Source organism: Talpa occidentalis, unplaced genomic scaffold (assembly GCF_014898055.3).
Source record: "Talpa occidentalis isolate TD23 unplaced genomic scaffold, MPIMG_talOcc4v2.1 talOcc4.8, whole genome shotgun sequence".
Taxonomy (NCBI): Eukaryota; Metazoa; Chordata; class Mammalia; order Eulipotyphla; family Talpidae; genus Talpa; species Talpa occidentalis.
In genome coordinates this window covers 101,933,229-101,953,762 of record NW_023605194.1, presented here as the reverse complement: position 1 = coordinate 101,953,762, position 20,534 = coordinate 101,933,229, and the positions used below count along the sequence as shown (strand labels likewise).

At 42.9% G+C, this 20,534-nt stretch overlaps 1 protein-coding gene across 4 annotated transcripts in view; it reads left to right on the top strand.

The window, feature by feature from the left end:
* The window catches only part of FNIP2 (folliculin interacting protein 2), a 113,572-nt gene that overhangs the window by 70,473 nt on the left and 22,565 nt on the right, over positions 1-20,534 (top strand). For all 4 annotated transcript variants that reach the window (XM_037497587.2, XM_037497589.2, XM_054690454.1 and 1 more), the window contains 7 exons: positions 2,745-2,874; positions 6,967-7,168; positions 7,580-7,668; positions 8,660-8,806; positions 9,048-9,217; positions 15,278-16,589; positions 17,390-17,546. In XM_037497587.2, the coding sequence (XP_037353484.1) occupies positions 2,745-2,874; positions 6,967-7,168; positions 7,580-7,668; positions 8,660-8,806; positions 9,048-9,217; positions 15,278-16,589; positions 17,390-17,546 (2,207 nt within the window). The remainder of the gene's footprint in view (positions 1-2,744; positions 2,875-6,966; positions 7,169-7,579; positions 7,669-8,659; positions 8,807-9,047; positions 9,218-15,277; positions 16,590-17,389; positions 17,547-20,534) is intronic.

Below are 20,534 nucleotides of genomic sequence, written 5' to 3'. Positions count from 1 at the left end.
TGAACCAGCATTTTGACTTAACATTTCATTTAGTTGCCATAAAATAATTATTCATTTTATGATGAGAAAAGGAATATTCTGGTTTTTTATTACTTTTATTTTTTTCCCCTTTCCTTTCATGTCAACTATGAGTCCTAGGTTCTTTCCATAATTAATCAGAACAATAACCTTTTAGTACTCTAAAATGTACTGCTTGGTCTGCCTTTCCCAAGAATTGCCAGAGGGAGTGAATAACTAACTTTTATTATATCAGAAACTGGGCTAAGCATTTTACATGTATTCATTTGTAATCCTTACAGGAACCTTATGAAATAGTTCGGTGGTTTTTTTTTTTTACTTGCTTTTTGCCTTTTGTGTGAAGTTCATAATGTATTTTCATCTTGATCCAGTAACAAATGTTTCATATATAGTAAAGTATAGTTTCATCAGGTGATATTAATGCTGCAGTATACTTTCTCCTCTTTAAATGTTGGCTTCAATCCATTAAACAATTCACAACCCACTAGCTCCTTGCTGCTCTCATGAAAAATACCGAGGTACTTTATTGTTCACATTTAAGTAAACTGCCAAAGTGTCACAACTGGTGAATGACAGAGCTAGGATTGGAAGCAGTAACCTGGGCTCTTACTCCACGTGCTAAACTGAATTATACAGCAATATAGACAATTTCAAGAATAAACTGACCACAGAGTCATCTCTACAACTTGCTTCTTTGACTGAGGGAAACAGCTGTTTATAATATAAAATACCACCCGCCAGCCCGATACTCCGTCTTCCAAGAAGTTGATTTGCTTTAGCATGAGACAGGGGACCCTGGAGGTTTGGGGTGGAGAGGATTGTATGGTTATTATAGGGGACTTTTGAGAACTTGGGGGGGGGGCAGAAGTATCTCACAGGGAGATTTTATTAACCAATTTTATGTGACTTTAAGGAAAAACACTCTCCTGGCTTCTTTCAGAATTTTCAGTAAAATCTCCTGCTTAATGATACTTGAAATGTGGATTTGATTTTGGGGATTTTAGTCTACCTTAGGCTGAAAGCTTGAACAGAGGTTCAGAGATTCTGGTGAGAACCTTGCTGAAGCCAGCCTCGCCTGCGTAACCCTTCAGTGCAGACTGCCATACATTCCATTAAAATTTACTAATTGCCTGTCATGTTCAGGCACTGTCCTGGGCACAAGGGAATACAAATTGACTAAGACCTGCCTAACAAAATCTATCAACATTGACTGGATTAGATGAAAGGCATCTTATAGATCTCTATTGTGAAAAAATCTCAAATTGTTACCAATATGTCAGAATTTTGTAATTTTGTCTGGGCAGTTCGATGCTCTTCCCACCACCAGATCCCAGTTGCCTGGCACAAATAGACACTCTTCGTTGGCTTATCGATAATTAATAGCAAGTAACTCAAGTCAGGGAGTCGGGTACTTTCCATCTGCCTATAAAAGTTTAAATATAAATGTAATATGTTCGTGTGGGGAAACTGCCTTAGTAAATGATACCCATGAGCATACTATGCTATATTTATTGAAATCAATTTCCCTTGTCCTGTGATTTGCTGCTGAACATGTTGACCAGCCATCAGTAGCACCCTATTTCCTTTTCCACTGGACTGGATGACATTTCAATGTTGAATTCCTTGATCCTTAGGAGGGAAAAGGAAAACAAGTCTCTCTGGCTCCATTCTTCCAAACCAGTAGGCGTTAGTAAAGCAGCTGTGATTTGGAGAAAAAGCCCTTTGCCTACCTGAAAGGGACCAGGCCTTCCCTGTTAACGAAGTCAGCTCACACTTACCGAGAGCCCAACTGTAAGCACCTGATACTATGCATGGGAGGAAGCAGCGAGAGGCTGAGAGGCAAATAAGTAATCCAACCAGAAAATATATTTAAAACTAGAGGTTGCTTTTTCATAGCCAAAGAAGTAACAGGAGGGCTGGGAGAAAGGAGAACCAGTATTATATATTTGGAGATGGGAAGGAGAGGTGGACAGAAGAGAGAGGATATTGTGTTGGGGAAATACTTATTTGCCTGGATTTCACCTCAAAATACAGGACATTTTTTTAATTGATTTTTTAAAAAGATTTGTTTATTTATGCATATAAGAAAGAGTTGGGGTACAGGCCAGAGGTGCGAGGGGGTAAGAGGATTCACCAGAGACAGAGTGGGGAGCAGAACAGGTGGATTGACTGAAATACACTGCTGAGGGGAGCAGCGGGCGAGACGGGAGAGATCTGCTGCGCCATGTGAATTGCTCCCTGGCTGGCCTGGGATCAAGCTCTTGCTGCAGAGGCTGCAGATTGCTTCATAGCGGTGCTTAACCCCTTGCGCCACCAGGGAGGCCCCTTAATTGATATTTTTAAGCTAAATTATGTATGGCATTAGTTACCAGGTAACTAAACAGTCACGCAGACCATTTTATCAGAAATCTGCAACCTAACACTCTGATTGAATATGTAATAAGTATTTTGTAGTTGTAATGTGGGATCTGATAATTGATGTACTTGCTGTATTTGAAATCCCAGTTTCTTTTAATCTGTCTTCCTTCTGAAAGGATGTTTTCAAAAATACTAATAATAAAATAAAATAAAAGGATGTTTTCTTTACTCTAAGAGAAGTTATAGTCTCCCCCTGCTGGATGTGACTGGTAAAATCCGAGTGTGTGTGTGTGTGTGTGTGTGTGTTTTTAATGTAGCTGCATGAAAACTCATCACTGTACTCAACTTTCCACTTTTCTTCCCCACAGCCTCCCTGAGCAGCCTCTTGATCACACCTTTCCCATCTCCAAGCTCCTCAGCATCCTCTTCCAGTAGCTACCAGCGCCGCTGGCTTCGAAGTCAGACAACAAGTCTGGAAAATGGCATCATTCCAAGGAGGTGAGTTTCAGGTTTCCTTTTGCTGAGAAGGTTCTGGTGAAGGCAGGACTCTGTGCTCACTGGTGGTCATTGGGAAAAGGGAGCGAAGCTAGCTCTAGCTTTAGCCGAACCCAAAGTGTACAAGTTAGAAGTTTCATAGAATAAATAATAGCCAAAAACCAATCTCCTGGTCTGGAAGACACCAGGAAATACCTGGGTAGGTGTGTGGTATATGAGGTGGATTTGGTATTAATTTAAAATGAATATGCTCTCTTACTCAGCTCCCTCCCAGACGTAGCTCTTGTAAGACAAAAGGTGGGATAAATCTCTTCCTTAGCCACGGTGATATCAGTGTGGTCTTGGAAAATACGTGAATTCCAAGGTTGTGACATACTCATTTTTTTGTGAAATTCAAATTCTTAAGCTAAATGGTCATGAGTGTAATTACAAATAGAGATGGCATCAAGGTATTTTCTACCTTCATTTTCATTGGGTTTTAGATCACAAGTGTAGTTGTATGCAAAATGTACGTTTTTGATTCAAAGGTTTTTTCATCAGTGGCTTCCAGTCTATTTTTCCTACAACTCAAAACTTAAAAGGGAATTAAGATAGGTTGTACCTATAAAAATTCACATATAAATTGGTTGATTTAGGTTGATTTAGTAAACTGAATAGTACTCACTGTATATAGGGAGCTGTGCAAGTGTAAAGATAATTCAATGACATCCTTGCATTTAAGTAGTTTATAAACTAGTGTGGAAAACTATGCATAAATAATGATAAATGTTAAATGATAAATGCACAGAATAGCATAAACTGCTTTGGGACTCAGAGGAGGGGAATTGTGGAGTCTTTCATGGGAGGAACTGAAAGGTCAAGCTAAGAAACAGAGGTTGGGGGTGTGTGTGTGTGTGTGGCACGTGCCAGGCTGCTTGCCTTCTTGTTCTCACCGTCCTTGAGAGCTTGGCACAAGGAGAAAAGTGCAGCTGTGTCACTCACTGAGGAGCTGCTTTTTGGTGGTGGACTTTGAGTGGAATGGTCAGGAGCTTGGAGTTAGGTGTGAGGTCAGTCCTAGCTCTGCTACTGCCTAGATGTGTGTGAGAATGAGTTAGCCTGGATGCCAAGTGTCGCTGCCTCATTTGCACTATGATAATGGTGCCAGTGCCCACCTCACAGTGTTGTTGGGAGAGATGAGTGAGATACAGAAGTCAGGTTGGGCTGGTCGCTTGACCAGCGACCAGCTGTATTTTTGTTGGTCAACAAAATACAGCTGGTTAAAATACAGTTTGGTTCATTTCCTGTTGGTGTCGCCATCACTGTGGCCACGATGCCTCCATCAGGGTGAGGCATGCTGCCATCTTTGCCTCTGTGACTAGACTCCTTCTCTTTTACACATCTTTTCCAGAAATGCATTTCCATTCCATGAGGATGAAATTCAGAATTGAATAACATTCCACAACCCACTCCTCCCAAATTCTTCAGCGCTCTAATTTGAGTTGAGGTCTGCTGTTGGGAACAAATGAACCTCTAGCGAATGTACTCCTAAAATAAGCGTCTTGGGCTTAAAAATGAAAAATCAGGGTCCTTTGTTTAAAAACGAGGCGAAAACATTACTATAGATATTAAAATGTGAAACATTTCCTTTAAAAATATTTTACTTACAAAATATAATAGGAATACTAGTAATGAATGATATATATATAAGATTATAAGTTGCAAATGTATTTGTGTCAATATCATGTAATAAATAGGAATACTTGATACAGTATCTTAATTCATCATAAAGTTTTCCTGACTCACTTTTCTACAAATTCATTTTTTAGGTCATCAGAAGTATATATTTTTGCAATCTTGCTTTCAGTTGATATAATTGAAAACAGCTTTTGTCACTCCTGGCAAATGCAAGATTCCAACTAATTTATTTTCAATGTGTTATTTTGAGAAAGATCTTTCCATTGATTCAACCGCTACTGGAGCTTTATAGGTTATGACAGCATTGAGAGAAATTTCTGAAAACTCCCTGTCCTCTGTGCCTGCCCCTGCTCAGCTCCATCCTTCCTAGGGTGGGGCAGGGAACCTGGGACCTCCTCTTTCCCTGGGGATTACTCTGGTACCCCTGATTATTTCCAGTGTCCAGGAAATGAGCCTACACTTGAAAACAGAAACTCTGGGTTCTAACCCCAGCTTTGTCACTAACAAGCTTTCTCTTCCCAAAGCAGGTTGATTAATCACTCTGTTTAGTCTCCACATTTGCTAAGTAGTCTGTGTATCTTACCTGTGACTGGAGCATGAAGATGTGACGTGTTTGGGTATATAGCTAAATTTTGAAATGAAAAAAAATCTGAATAATATTGTGAAATAACATTAAAAATATAATTACAATACCACATGGCCTGATTTACTCCAGTTTTCATGCTTGATCTAAGACAACAGAATGAAGCTCAGATGCTTTAGAAAAGAAGCTGGTTGGGGCCATTCTAGCTGTGGCAGTTTTTCATAAATTCGGTAGGTGGCGCTATTTGCTATGGTAAAACAGAGTTGGTTACTGCCTGTAGGCTAGAGATGATGACGCCCAAGCCTGCATATGGTGAAGTGTTCATTACCATCTGACTATTAAGCACTGTATTGGCAAAACTTAGTGAATGGATGTGGTCATTTTACCTTCAAAAAAGGAGGGAAATAGGGGATGCCAGACTAAGAAGAAAGGATTGGTATAGTGGAAGGTCAGCATTTCCTATCTAAAATAGAAATAAACTGGTGCCGGAAAAGGAAGTTATAGTACAGGTACCTTGGAAAAGAAGATTAGCCTTGTATGATTCAGTAAGACTTTAAGCGCCTCAACTTTTTTTTTTTTTTTTTTTCTGAGGAGCAGATGATTAGGATGTGGGTTTCTCAGAGAAAACTGTCGATGGTTTATCATAAGGCCATGCAGTCACGACAGCACCTGCAGTGCTGCCCTGCTCTGGTGTCTGCTAGTGAGAGCTGATTGATTTATCAGCCGCATCTACATCTCTAGGATCTTGCCTGCCGTTGAGAGAAACAATAACATAGCCCTTTGAGGTTTGAACAAGATGTCTATCTCCTTTCCTTTAAAAATAAAACAGCTTCTCTGACTACAAAATTTTTGATGTATGTATGTTTTTAAAAATGTGGGTATGTTTGAGATCACAGGAGCATTATAGACTCTGAGTAGGGCACTAAATAAGTTTAAGATCAAGAGTAGGAGGCTAAATGCCTCGAATTCTGCCAAATGTAAGTCATTGCTATGTTGTAATTTGTAGTAAAGAAAATGGAGGAAGCATTACCCTCCCGTATTTGGCAGAAATAATGAGGCAAATGGTGGAGTCAATGAGAAAGAGAAAATGTATTGCATACCTACTGTGTGCCAGTCCTGTGCGCTCTGGTGCAATATGCTATTTGCTTTGGTATCTTTGTAAAAGAAGTAATTCTTCTTACTTTCACTCTCGCTTACAGTAGCTGTGTGGTACTTATGCTGGTTTTTCAGAATGTTCTGTGATTCTCTTATCACTGAGAGAATTTGACTCTAACAGAAAAGAGTGTTTCTGCTTGGGAGATTGCTTAATCCATCTCTTAGCTTAATCTGAGCGTTTGCAGAAGTTCTGTCAGCTAATGGTTCTAATCACCCAGGGCAGTTAGCCTCAGTGTACCGTAAATACTCAAACATGATGCCTTCATTAAACTGAAGACCATTTGGATAATTTCTCTTCTGAAGTTCTTATCTCTGAGTATCTACAAACCAAACAAAGGGCCTGTGTTTTGAGCAGCAGATGTTTCACAACCCTTCCTATATGCCAGCAATCTCATGTAAAATAATCCAAGGGAAAAGGACAAAGGCGGGCCTAATAGGGGGGCATGTGAAATAGCTTTTAGTCTTCATGTGCATTTCAAGTGAGGATACTATGGTGTGACAAACTGGCTCTTTCATTTTTCAAAATAGCTTTATAAAAGAGAATGAATTAGAGGTACATAACCTCTTAGTTAAGACTCTGAGTGTTCTGAATTGGCTTTCTGAGAATCATCCTTGGCATTACAATTTATTTGCAGTGTGATTCATGGAGGCATGGCAACTTTTCAAACTTATTTTTCCTTTAGGTCAATCGATGAGACATTCAGCTTGGCTGAAGAAACCTGTAGTTCCAACCCAGCCATAGTTCGGAGGAAGAAAATTGCCATAAGCATCATCTTTTCCCTGTGTGAGAAAGAAGAAGCACAAAGGAGTTTCCAAGACTTCTTCTTTTCTCATTTCCCCCTATTTGAATCTCACATGAACAGGCTGAAGAGTGCAATTGAAAAGGTAATATGAATGCAATTCAGCGTCAAATAGCAAAGCAATTTGGGGCCTTAAAGATGGCAGAATCTCTTTGTTTATGTGTCAGATCACTTGAGAAGTTGTCATTTGCATCAGTGGTAGATCCTTCCACAGGATGATGATAGATATCAGATACTGCGTTAGGAAAGGGAATTACTGCTTTCTTTTCTTTCTTTCTTTTTTTTTAAGATTTATTTATGCATGCAAGAGCTGAGGTACAGGCCAGAGGTGTGGGTGGGGGGGGGTGAGAGGATTCATCAGAGACAGAGTGGGGAACAGAACAGGCAGACTGACTGAAATACACTGCTGAGGGGAACAGCGGGTGAGCCAGGAGAGGTCTGCTGTGCCATGTGGGTTGCTCCCTGGCCAAATAAGCTTTTCTTCTCTTCCATAAAGGCCATGATCTCCTGTAGGAAAATAGCAGAATCAAGTCTCCGAGTTCAGTTTTATGTCAGCCGTCTGATGGAAGCTCTGGGAGAATTCAGGTAAATTGATAAAGTTTGATGATTCCAATAGGTGTAATTTATGAGTAGCAGGAACAGCCATGGATCTAGAGACACATAGATACCATGGCTTGGAGAAATTGGCAGACTTTCAATTATTAGTCATATTAGCAGTTCCTTCCTTCAAGATGGAAACTGAGTCCAAATGGAGAAAAAAAATGTTAAGTCACCAAGTAATCTTCACTACTCCCTGACAGTCTTTGATGTGGTTGTTTTAGCAGGGTGAATGGGAAAGTAATATGAGCCTGTTCATTATTTCACATATTCTCACAAAAGCCTTAAGAGTAAGCACTATTAACCCCATTTTATAGACGTAAAATCATCAGGGATGCATGTCCAAACCATAGATGGAGAGTCAAAAGTTTTGGGGGATTTTCAAAATGTGTGAGACTATTTGGTGCCCCTAAAACCTCAACCCTACCCCTTCCCTCATGTTGTTCAAGCATCAGTTGTAGTTTTTATCATCTGAAATGAAAAGAGTGATTTGGGTTAAAGAACTAAAACACCAGCCAGCACTGGGAGCATTGAGTGACCTCTGGTCCCATTTTCAGTATAGCTTGTCCCTTTTTCTTCCTTTATTTCTTTACTACTAATGGGCATAGTACTGACACGGGCATTGTGAAAATAAATTGTCTTTTCATTGACATGAAATGAGTATTTCATGTCAAGGGTTGGCATGCCTTTTCTGTAAAGGGGCTCTGTCACAGCTATTCAACTCTGCTGTTATGCAAAGCAGTGATAAACTATATGTAAATAAATGAGATTGGCTGTTCCCAATAAATCTTTACTTATAAAATAGTGTCAGTCAAATGTGGCCTGTGGGTTATAGTTTATACCTGTTTTATTTCCTGCATGAATCCCTTAAGGACTACATAGATTCCAGTTATTGTTGTCTTCCTTATTCTTTCATACAAAGATTCACCAAAATGATATTTGTGACAGTTTTGTGTATCCCTCTCTTTCTCTTCTACAGAGGGACGATCTGGAACTTGTATTCTGTTCCAAGGATAACCGAACCAATATGGCTTACCATGATGTCCAGCACTTTGGAAAAAACCCAGCTGTGCCAGCGCTTTCTCAAGGAGTTTACACTCCTGATAGAGCAGATCAATAAAAACCAGTAAGCTTCAGCTCTGTGGAGCCTTGTACGTAAGCCCTGTAGCTCACGTGTGTGCTGCAGGGCCTTGTATGTAAGCCCCGTAGCTCACGCGTGTGCTGCAGGGCCTTGTGTGTAAGCCCCGTAGCTCATGCGTGTGCTGCAGGGCCTTGTGTGTAAGCCCCGTAGCTCACGCGTGTGCTGCGTAAGAAGTGCCTCTCCCTGCACTGACTCATCTGGTTGTATTTTCTTCTATTTCTCCAAGGTTTTTTGCTGCCTTACTGACTGCAGTGTTAACCTACCACCTGGCCTGGGTACCAACTGTCATGCCTGTTGACCACCCTCCCATTAAAGCCTTCTCAGAGAAACGCACCTCCCAGTCTGTGAACACCCTGGCCAAAACGCACCCTTACAATCCTCTCTGGGCGCAGCTGGGTTGGTATCTAATATGGTTGTTCGGAGACTATGTGGAATGGGATGGGAAAAATGATAGGTGTTTGAGTCAAGTTACACTAATTTCACCACCTTTTAAATTTTTGCTGAAGTCAGATACCTTTCTGTGCACTGCTTTCTTATAATTAGTTGGTGGCATTTATTTCCTTAAGCTTACTTTTGTACTTAGTTATGGTATAGGAATCCAATGCTTTGGCGTAGTTGTTTGGGTCTCTCTCTCTCTTTCTCTCAGAGCAAGGAAGGCTTACTTAGGAAATGTTAAAACAGCATTTTCTGTAAAAAGAAGTATGGACTCAATGAGTTTGAGACCAAACTTGCATATTTGGGTTCGTGGGGGGAGTGCGGTACTCTTGGACCTCTCATGCATCTGTATTTTTAGAATGATCGGTACAGACACTCGCACCTGCCACATGCCAGGGACAGGGATTGAGTGACATACTGCATAGTCTCGAAAACTAGCTGCTTAACAGCGCTGGCAGATTTATCCTCAGATGATTCCATTACACCAGGATTATCCCTGTGATAGGGATGTGCTGAAGGATGCAGGAAGCAGGCCTTGTAGTGTAGAGCTGAGACCGCGGGTGCCAGAGCCAGGCGTGTAGATCAAGTCCAGTATCCAGAGGCAAGTGACCTGGCCTCTGTGTCCGTTTCTTCAGTTCTTAGAGGAGCTGATAATAGCCCACAGTTGCTGCGGCAATTAGTAATTTGTAACCACCCTTTGATGAAAATATTAACATTGGGGGGCACTGAGAGGCTGAGGGGTGGGATTTTTCAAGGAAGGCTTGTTTGAGAAAATGTTAAATTGGCACTTTCCAGAAAAAGACATACAGACTTTTCTCTAATCTTAGAAAACAGCTTGTTATAATAACAATGAAAGCTGATACTGTGAGTCAAGCACTGGTTTAAGTGCTTTTTAAGCATATTATTAGATAGGTTCTTATTCCTCTCTTACTATTGTCCTCACTTTGTAGATAATAAAGATGTCTTGCCCTTGTGCTCAGGGTCATGAGATGTATAAGAAGAGAAAGCATGGTCCAGGGTTAGGGGGATGGTAGCTTAAATGTAGTTAAAATGAATAGCTGAAGAATTTGTGGATGTTAAAAATGTGTTTAGCACAACTGATCAGTGTTGAGCTCAGGAAAGAACTCAGCCTGCCTAACACACGCTAGGTCCCCCAGTTCTTCCTGGGGGAGGCAGAGGGTTATTGTTCTTGTTATGGAAGGATAATCTTGAAAAAAATGTATGGTTAATTGGTGAAGGGAAGCCCCTGGATGTTAAGGAAACAGTGTTTCATGCTGCCTGGGTCATCCATTTAAAAACAATGCTAATTAAGCAGTGTGCATTTAATTAGATAAATGTATTTATAATTAGACATGCTTCTCTTTTGAAATTTAACTAATTGAGAGCCATTAATTCTGTTCCATAGAAAGGCAAAGTCCCTTCCTATGGGCTCCGAGGCTGCTCTCCAAGGAGGTGGTGTGTTATTGAAAGTCTCCAGTGCTCCCCTCCCCCAAACCATCCATGGGGGTCTGGCTGTGGGTTGGAGTAGCTGAGGAGGTGCTGAGGCCTGTCAGATGATCGCTTTGTAAAGCCTAGTGTGAATGATGGTTGAGTTTATATTACTACAGGAAATCAAGGGGCTCCAATAATTTGACAGGGGAGATACTTTGCATGATTACTGTTTTCCTTATATATATACCCAGTCACAGGAAAATATAACTTGCTGGGGAAATACAATGATGCAGATGTAATTTTAATCCTGGTTCCTAAATAATAGAAAAGATTCTGTCTTGGATTGTTTCAAAGGCTCATCTGAGAGCGTGCCAGGACAGCTACGATGGCTGTGCCTGTTGCTCTCTGGCTGGTGAGCAAGCCTGAGGGAGGAGAGAAGCTGGGAGCAACCTTGAACCCCTTCACACTCTCATGCTGACTGTTCGGAGGCTTTGCCATCCTTGCCTCTGCTGCTGCAAGCTCCCTGTGAGGGTTTCTCAAAGTGGGGGTCACCACCCAGCAGAGGGGGTGGACGGCACGCTAGAGCGGAAACGTCAGGGTGACCCGTGTATGTGTTGTGAAGTGTCTGTGTGAGAGGGTGTGCGGGCCACAGGGTCGTGTGCTTCTTGTGTCGGATGAGGGTGGGGACTTTGCAAACTGCTCGGCTCCACCACCGGCTGAGAAGTTCCAGGTCCATCTCTGTTTGACTTTACCTGAAGGATTCGTGGAAGTGAAAAGTAGCTTTTCTCCTCAAATAGGATTTGAGATCAGTGGTTTAAATTAATATAAATTAAAAAGTCTGAAATTTACCTTTTTTCCCCCCTCCAAAGTTAAAATTGTGTTCTTCAGAATGCAGTAGAATTAGACTGCAATGAAAAATATGATAAGGAGAAAATTCCCAAATACTGAGAAATTAAACAGCCACATTTATTTATTTTTGATGTTAAAATAGTGAATATTTTATTTTTTGCCATCTTCCTTAATTTCTTTTTTTTTAGGATTTCAGGGTTTTTTTTTCCCTTTTTAAAATTTTTTTTTAAAAAATTTTACATCATTTGTTCATTTTTAAACAATATTTGCTTCCCCCCACCCCCTCAGGTGGAGTCTCCATAGTTTCCTGTGGTCCTCCCTCCCGCCCTCTGATCCCTCTCCCTCCTCCTCCCCTGCAGGATGGCTCTGGTTTTTGCTTTGTTGTGTTTTGTACTGTTCTTTTTTTTACCCTGATGTCTTACTGGGTTCCTCTATATTCCCGCTATAAGTGAAACCATCCGATAGTTTTTCCTTCTGGCTTATTTCACCGAGCATAATTCCTTCGGCTCCATCCACGTTGCAGCGAATGGCCTGAGTTTATTCTTTTTGATTACAAACAGCCACATTTAAATAACCCACAGACCAATGAATTTCCACAGGAGAAATTAAAAAATAGTTTGAAGCAAATGATAATGAAGACGCGGCAGCGACACCGTGTAGGGTTAGGGAGACGCTGTCTGAGGCCCGTCACAGCGGGCGCGCATTTATTACAATGTAATGAAGAAAAAAATGGTTCTTTAAAATACCTCATTTTCCGTCCTTGTTTATCTTCCCCCCTTTCTCCCTGTACCTCCACACCCCACCTCTCAGCACCCTCTCTTCACGCGCTCCGCTCCTGAGGGCTCTTGACGCCTCGCCTCTCTCCTTGTCTCTCTCTCCCCACTCGTTCTGGTTTCCATCTTCTCACTGTCTCCCAGGGTGTGTTTCTCCTTTTCCTCTTCCCCTCTCTGCCTGTCTTCTTCTCCCAGGGGTGTTGTTCCCTGTGTGCTGGACTCCCCATCTCTGGTTCTCTGCCATCTCCTCCGCTCTCTGCAGCTCCACCTCTTCTCCTTTCCTCTCTGCTGTCTTCTCCCCAGCCCCTCCTCTGTCCTCTGACTGCTGCTCCCATTGCCCTGTCTCTGTCTCCTCTTCCCTGAGGCCACTAGGCCCCTCCTGCTTCCCTGCAAGCTGTCCTTGGCCTTTCCTGTTCACCGGGAAATACTTTCTTTTTTTTTTTTTAATTTTTTTAATTAATATTTCATTTTATATAATTCTTACATCATTTTTCATTTTTGCACAATGTATGCATTTCCATTTTGGTTATATTCCCCATACAATTACACCCCCCCCCCTTATTTTGACCCTAGTCCTTCCTCTCCCCTTCCCTCCCCACCAACCCCACCATAGTATGTCTCTGGTTTATAGTTGTTTGTTGATTTTGATTTTTACTTTGTATTAATTAGTCGTTTTCCTGGTCCCTTATTTAGGTTTTCTAAATTCCTGCTATGAATGAGACCATCCTGTATTTTCCTTTTTCTTTCTGACTTATTTCTCTGAGCATGATCCCTTCCAGCTCCATCCATGTTGCTGTAAACTGCAAGTGTTTATCTTTTTTGATTGCTGAGTAATATTCCATTGTGTATATGTACCACATCTTCTAGATCCTGTCATCTACTTTCTAACCCTTTTTTCTGTTGCTCACTCCCACTTTCTCACTTTAATTTTAAATTGTGGTTTAAAAAGCACAATTATTATCTTAACCACCTGACTATAGTTCAGCATTAAGTCTGTTCACATTACTGTGTAACCTCTTCCTTGGTTTGCAAAACAATACTCCTAAAAACAAAGTTTCTGCTCTAAAATTAGTAACTTCATCAGTCCAGGACTCAAAAATTAGCTTCAACTTTAAGATGCAATAAATTTTTAATATCATAGGTCTTTTATTTTAATGGTGCATTATTTATGGAATCGGGCCCTGAAGTAACAGCACTGTTTCCACACACATCACGCTCATTACTTTATATAGTTTATTATATTTTTCTATTTCATTTTTTTCCATGTATGTCTTAGTCATTTAAAATATACAATGCCAAAAGTTAAAAAAAAATTGCTATCAAAGAAATATTGTCACTCTGACTGGTCTTTCCTTTGTGATACTTCTCATACCAGATTCAGATATGTAGCACTTACCTTCTTTGTTAATATTGAAACTGATTTAACAAGAATGTCCCACGAATTCCTGAAATGACCATGATATCCTATAGCAGTGAGCAGCTGTAATCACAAAAGTAGCAAAAATTAAACTTTTAGTCAGGAAAGTTTTCTCAGTACTTGTCCTAGCATCAGACTGTATCTCAGGTTTGGGGGGAGGGGGTTGTTTGTTTTTTTTGTATCTTTAGATGATTTGTCAGTTAGTTGCAAAAGTCTCAAAAGATAAGGCTCTATTAGTAAACTAGTCTTTTTATAGAGAGGATTGTTCAATGTCATTTCTGTCCTGCAGTAGCTTTCCACTAGGGACTACTTTCCAGACCAGGAACTTCCTCAGTACTCCCAAGGGAAGTACTTCTTATTGCATCTGATATCTTTGTCCCCAGTCTTAATCTATCAACTTAATTAGTTTTATCTCGTATATGCCCTTACAAATGCCTTTCCTCCTCTCTCTCAATGCAGTCCTCAGATGGATTCTAACTTCTTGAGTTCTAATTAATTACTGTTGCCACGTGCCACCTCTCCTTTATTTAGTAACTTTTCCAGTTTGGATTTGGTTCAACATTCTGATGATTCCCTTAATGGTTTCTGACTCAGGACTGGCTGTGCAGAGATAGAAACAAGATAAATTCATGTGAAACATTTTGTCCGATGCTTGAGATATCAATGTTAATTTTTTGTTGTGATTGTTAGTATTTTATTATCAAGATATTTTGCTATGAAGGTTATAAAAATACAATAATGAGGTTACCCAATGCAGTAATTTTTAGACATTTGACAAATACTTTAATGAAACACTTACACTTTAGGGTTGATTGACACATTTGCCCTTCTTCCACCTTTAAGCTAAATGTGTGTGGTTCATCCACTGGTTTTTAATCAGATTGGCAAGATATAACTTATGGAACATATTTTTTTACATAGAATCTTCATGTGAAGCCATGTAAAGAAAATATTCAGAATTACTATTCATAATTAACTAATTTTCTTCTTCTTGATCAAATTGATAATGCTTGGTGCGTGTATGTTTATTGAGAGAATTCTGAGATGGCCATCTCATTAAGTATTTTGAATGAAACTCACTGCACTTCTGTTTAGAGATTCCTGAATTTGAATTTCACCTTCAAGGCCTGTTGTCCTGGATTCTTGTTTTTTTTTAAATCTAGTTTAAAAGATTATTCTAATTTCCAAGATATAATATTTGATTTAGTCATATATTTAAAACTGTGGCTTTAGCCTGCCTTGGGGAGGTGGGAACAGCCAGCCTGGGGAGCTCCCTGGGAAGACCTTACAAGCACAGAGAGAGGGATTGTGTATTTAGTGGATCGAGAGCAGTAGGTGCAGCCTGCAGCAGGCCTTTCCAGGCAGACTTCCCATTAGAGAGGCAAAACTTGAACAGTCATTACTAGGCATTTCCTCTTTGCCCCCTTAAGGTGGATGAAGAAGCCTTTCTAGTTTGGGGGAGTACAGCCAGCTACTTCTTGTAAAGGCCGACACATCTGTGACCTGCTCACCCCAAAGGACTTTTTCTTTGTGTCTTGCTTTGCCCTATAGGTGATCTTTATGGAGCCATCGGCTCTCCAGTGAGGCTGACTCGCACCGTGGTGGTGGGGAAGCAGAAGGATTTGGTCCAGCGCATACTTTATGTCCTGACCTACTTTCTCCGTTGCTCTGAGCTTCAAGAGAACCAGCTGACCTGGTGTGGGAACTGCAGCGAAGGTGAACAGATGTTAAATGGGAGCAAGATCACAACAGCCTTGGAGAGAGGCGAGGTGGAGGAGTCTGAGTATGTGGTCGTGACCGTCAGAAGCGAGCCTGCTCTGCTTCCCCCCATGCTGCCACCCATCACCGCTGAGGGAAGGGACCCTGGGCCTGAGGGCTTGGCTGGGGCCCCAGAGGGCACTGACCTTAGAGACCTGTGTCCCAAACCTGACAAAGAAGTAAACAGGAGTCCAGAGCAGAGTTCTGAGGCCTGCAGCCAGGGATTCCCAGAGCCGGCACTGGCCAGCTCTTGGAAACGTCAGGGGCCACTTTGTGAGGATGAAGACAGTAAAGAAGAGCCCCTTCAAGATGGCTCTTCAGGGTTCTCCAGCTGTGAAGTTCTGGGGGCAGGACTGAAGGTTGGCCAACAAACTGTCAGTGAGGAGTTGAAAGGGGATATGCCTAGAAAATTATCAGAGCGGTCAGCGGCCTGGCCATGCCCTGACAGACATTCCCGGGAGAAGGCTCCCTTAGAAAAGGTCACTTTCCAAATTGGAAGCTCCTTATCTCCAGAGTCTGACTTGGAAAGCCGCGCCAAAAGAATGGAGGAGCGGCTGAAGGCCTGTAGACAATGTGCAGAGCCAGCCAGGCCCTCGGCTGAGCACAGGGGGGCTGCCGAGGTGGCTCAGGACCAGCAGGTGTCTGGATGCTCCATCGCCCCCGGCTTCAGGAAGAATGTTGGCTGTCCCCAGGGCCTGTCTTCAGAGGGGGAGGACGGGGAATTTGACAGGGGTTTTGCCGAGGACCGAGGCATCAGACCCGAGGTTGCGGCGGATGTGGCGGGGCCGCCCGGCCCACCTGCTCCCGAGGCCCGCGCGGCAGGAGCAGGGCGGTGCCACCCGATGGGCACAGAGGGACCTTTGGTGGCGCCTGTTCCCAATCGGGGTGCCCAGCAGGACTCTGGCTTCTCGGTGGCCGCACATGTCCCCCGTGGGGACCCCGGCAGGAAGGCCGGCCGCAGGGCCGAGGGCGACATCCCCAGGAACGAGAGCTCAGACAGCGCCCTCGGAGACAGCGACGACGAGGCCTGCGCCACGGCCATGTTGCCCGCGGGCCCCGGCAACCGCGCGGAGGGGGCCGCTGAGGTGGAGCTGCCGCTGCCCAGGTACGCGGCCCCTGTGAGCACTTATGGGCCCCTGTGGTTTTGTGTTTTGTTTTGTTTTGTGTTTTTTTGCCCACAAATACTGGCCGTGCCGGCCAAGCTTTGCTGGCGTTGGCCAGCCTGCCCGTTCAACAAGATGGCCGCCGTGTGGCGAGGCAGCGCCCCAGAGCAGGAACACAGGCGAGGGGGCCTCTCTGTCACCGTGGTGACATTGGGGGAGGCAGAGGGGAGAGAGGGGCAGGGAGTTCACTCTCCGGTCGGCTGTGAGGGCCCTATGGGCTGGCAGCAGATGCCTTGCCCTGGAGGTGGTGGGTTAAGCTCGCCCAGGCGGCCTCCGTCCTGCGGGTGCAGCCACGTGAGGGGCTGGGGAAACACCACCTCTCCCTCAACACGCCATCAGGTTGATTTTTCGGCCTGTGGTGACTGAAAGCAGTAATTAGAGGACTCCTCTCTTCCTCGCATTGCCCTGTGCAGATGTGTTGAGTTCCTAAAGCCAGACTTTTGGCAAGAGCCCGCCCATCTAGCAGACGCTTCACCCTCTGGCACAGGCTGCCTGGTGGGGGGTTCAAGATGAAGGGCTAGAACAATCTCATAATCAGCCCTCAAAAATCTGTTGTTTTTTCCTGCCCTCTCCTTTAAAATAAATGCCTTTTTCTCTTCCAAACCTCTTCCGTTCCACTTACCATAGGATGGGTGAATGGAACCTCCCTGAGTCTGTTTCTCTTGGAGATTCTGTCCCAGTTATAATGCCAGAAGGGAGCACGTTGTTGACTGTGAATTCTAACGGGCCAATATTGTTTTAGCTCTCAGAGCGTCAGCAACCCAAATGTGAGAAACTTTGGCCGCTCACTTCTGGCAGGGTACTGCCCCACCTACATGCCTGACCTGGTGCTTCATGGGACCAGCAGCGACGAGAAGCTGAAGCAGTGCCTGGCGGCCGATCTAGTCCACACGGTGCATGTAAGTGACCTCAGCTCCGGGCCAATGGTCCTGGCCAAGGGTCCTGGCCAGCCACAGGTGGCTCCACTGAGGAGACTGTAGTAAAGGCCTGTGTGTAGAGATGCAGGGGTTACCCGAACCAGTCGGGCTGCTCAGCACCGAGGTATTAGCAACAGCTGGGAGCTGTGGCTCACCTGGGCCTGGCGAGTCCTAGTGGGGAGCAGAGGCACCAGAGCTGTGGAGAGCTGGGCCTGGACAAGATGCTGCCTGGCTGGGAGAGCAGTGAGAGGGCTGGGGGATGGCGCCCTCCTTGCTCTCCATCCCCATGCTCTTCTGGTGCTTCAAATGACTGGCCCAGCTGGAGGCCAGAGAGCAAGGTCATCGCTGGTGCTGGTGCTGGTGCATATATAGTCCTGTGGCCCACAGAGGTCAGCTTCCTGGGGTCTGAACAGGACAGCAAAGGGAAGAGTGGATCTGGGGGTGGGGGTGGGGGGCAGCTAGACTGGGCAAACAATAAATAGCACAGATGGTGACAATTATATGCCGTCATGGGGAGGACCTAAGAGATGTCACATATGGTTTGCTTTTTATCCGATCCTTACTAGTCCCTAAAACTAATTTATTTAAACTGATTTGTCATTAAGTTCACTTTGATGGCGGCATGAGGATGACGGTATAAAGATTAACAAGTCTTACTGGAAAATTGCCTTGTGGCTGCCGTTAAGTGCTTTTTTGCTATCTGCAGCGTGACAGGAACTGAACAGTTAAGGAAACGGTGTCAATCTGATGGGCCTGTTTTTAATTGAGCTGCTATTGGGCAGATGTATAAAAATAGATGTTTTGCATTGGAAGCACATTATATCTTGTGCAACAGGGAAGGTCCTGGTCACGTGAAGAAAATTGGAATTTGGCTTGTGACCTACCTCCTCACCCAACAAGTATTTTTTGAGAGGTGGAATTGAAGGCTGTGATGTTATCTTTGGCCTTGAGCATCAGCCCTGCAAAGACTAAACATACCTTAGACACAGGCTAAACAGTGTGAAGATATTTGTGAGAAAGGAAGAGAAAAACAGTCGTGGAACAGATGTCCACATAACCCCCCTGAAGGGGGAGAGAGAAGAGACGAGGCAAGGGCGTCAGCACAGTACACTCTTGTACCCAGAATACCCTGACCCCACCCAGCTTGGCGATGGGACACCACCCCTCACCAGGATGTTCCTGGAATTGAACGAAGAAGATCCTTTGTCTTTGGAAGGAATGGCGTAATGTTTGATTTGCATGGTTGTAGTGAACATGGAATACTTGTTTAAGATTTCAGAGTTGATACATCAGTGACCTTAGAATAAGAACAGTGCCCTTGTTATGCGATGTTGCCTTCTAGATGGTCTTAAACCATGTATACACCTCAGCATTTAGACTTGCGTGTACCCAGTGGCTGTCTATAGCGATTGGCAGGGAGTGCGAGGCCCTCTTTCTCACCAAATCTTTATATGGGCTAAACCTGTGTGACGTTGTCCTTCTGCTCTATCAGCTTGATTCTTAAGACAGGTGTTGCTCCCTGGCCCTGCTCCCAGGGTGCCTCCTCTTCTGTTTCTGACAGGGGTGCTAAGAACCTATGTGTGAACTAATGGGGGGACATGAACCTCACCAGCTGGGGAAGGTGAACTCCCCCAGACCCCCTCAGTAACCACTGTAGAAATGCAACCCACTGAGCAAGAACCTGCCTTGAACCTAGCTGCAAAACCATTCATGAAATTTTTTAATATTTTCAATAGGCTGATAAGTCCCAATTTTTATATGCTAGGTTTTCATGTTGACCATCTAGCTCTATAGTTCTTACATTTGAAAAAAGAAAGCCATGTTTCTCTATTTGTACTCTTAAGGATTTTTTATATATCATTTTTTTCCCTCCTTATAGAAGTAATGTTTTCACACTGTAGTTTTTCTCATTTCTTTAGACTAGGCAATCACCCCAAGATCGAAAGTTATTCTACATAATAACCTGTATTGTGTCAAATTGTGGGTACATCCAAAGTGCAGCCATGCATGGGTGTTAATAGGAAATTACTACGGGTTCATAAAAATATCTTTAGAAGTTTAATACATTCAGAATGTATCCAATTAGCATTAGTGGATTTCTAATTTCACTTGACACATTCATCATCATGAATTTTGCTTTTGAAGTCGTGTTCCATTTAAACTGCCTCTCACACTGGGGCTCGATTCTGGTCTGTGGTAGTGTTTAAATAAAAACAGCCTGACTTTCAACTGCCATTTACAAATATTTGTTGAAAAATAAATTAGGAAGGTTTTTTTTAAAATATTAAATTTACTGTTCCACAAGCCTAGTAATTAAATTCTTGAGTATCTTGCCAGAGAAGGAAGCAAATATCCAAGAACACATACATGACCAGAGTTAGAGCTAAAACAGTGGCTTTTTGAGGAAAAAAAGTTTGGTATAAATTGCCTTTTCATAACTTGCTCTCAAAATCTCAAAAATCTATTTTTTGGATGGTCCTGATTTTCAGGGCTCATGCTAGACTTTGTTGCACTTTGACATTCATAATTGTTTTTAGAGAAGGATTTTCAGTAACTGTTTAAAAGTAATTGATCTAAGTTATTGATCTATTTTCTAGCTGTGTGCATGATTGGGTTGTAAAATCTCTCTGAGGTAAATGTGCACTTTTATAGCCTTGGTGAACTAGCTTGTGGAGTTTCTTCTCTCATTGAGGGTTTATATTCTAGAACAGCCAGTAGTAAGACTACTTTTCTTTATTCTGTCTCTTATGAAAAAAATGATGTATTAACTTCATTTATTTCCATTTTTGTTACTGGCTTTCACATGTTACAATTCTGAAGGTCTTTAAATATTTAAGCACATGTTCTTATTTAATCCATATACCACCTCTTTTCTGTCATTTGAACTGTTTCTCTGCCTCCTAGCATATAGATTATACAGCTGCCTTAAATTAGGCTCGAGAAATACTCAGTTTCGGTTTTTTCCTTGCC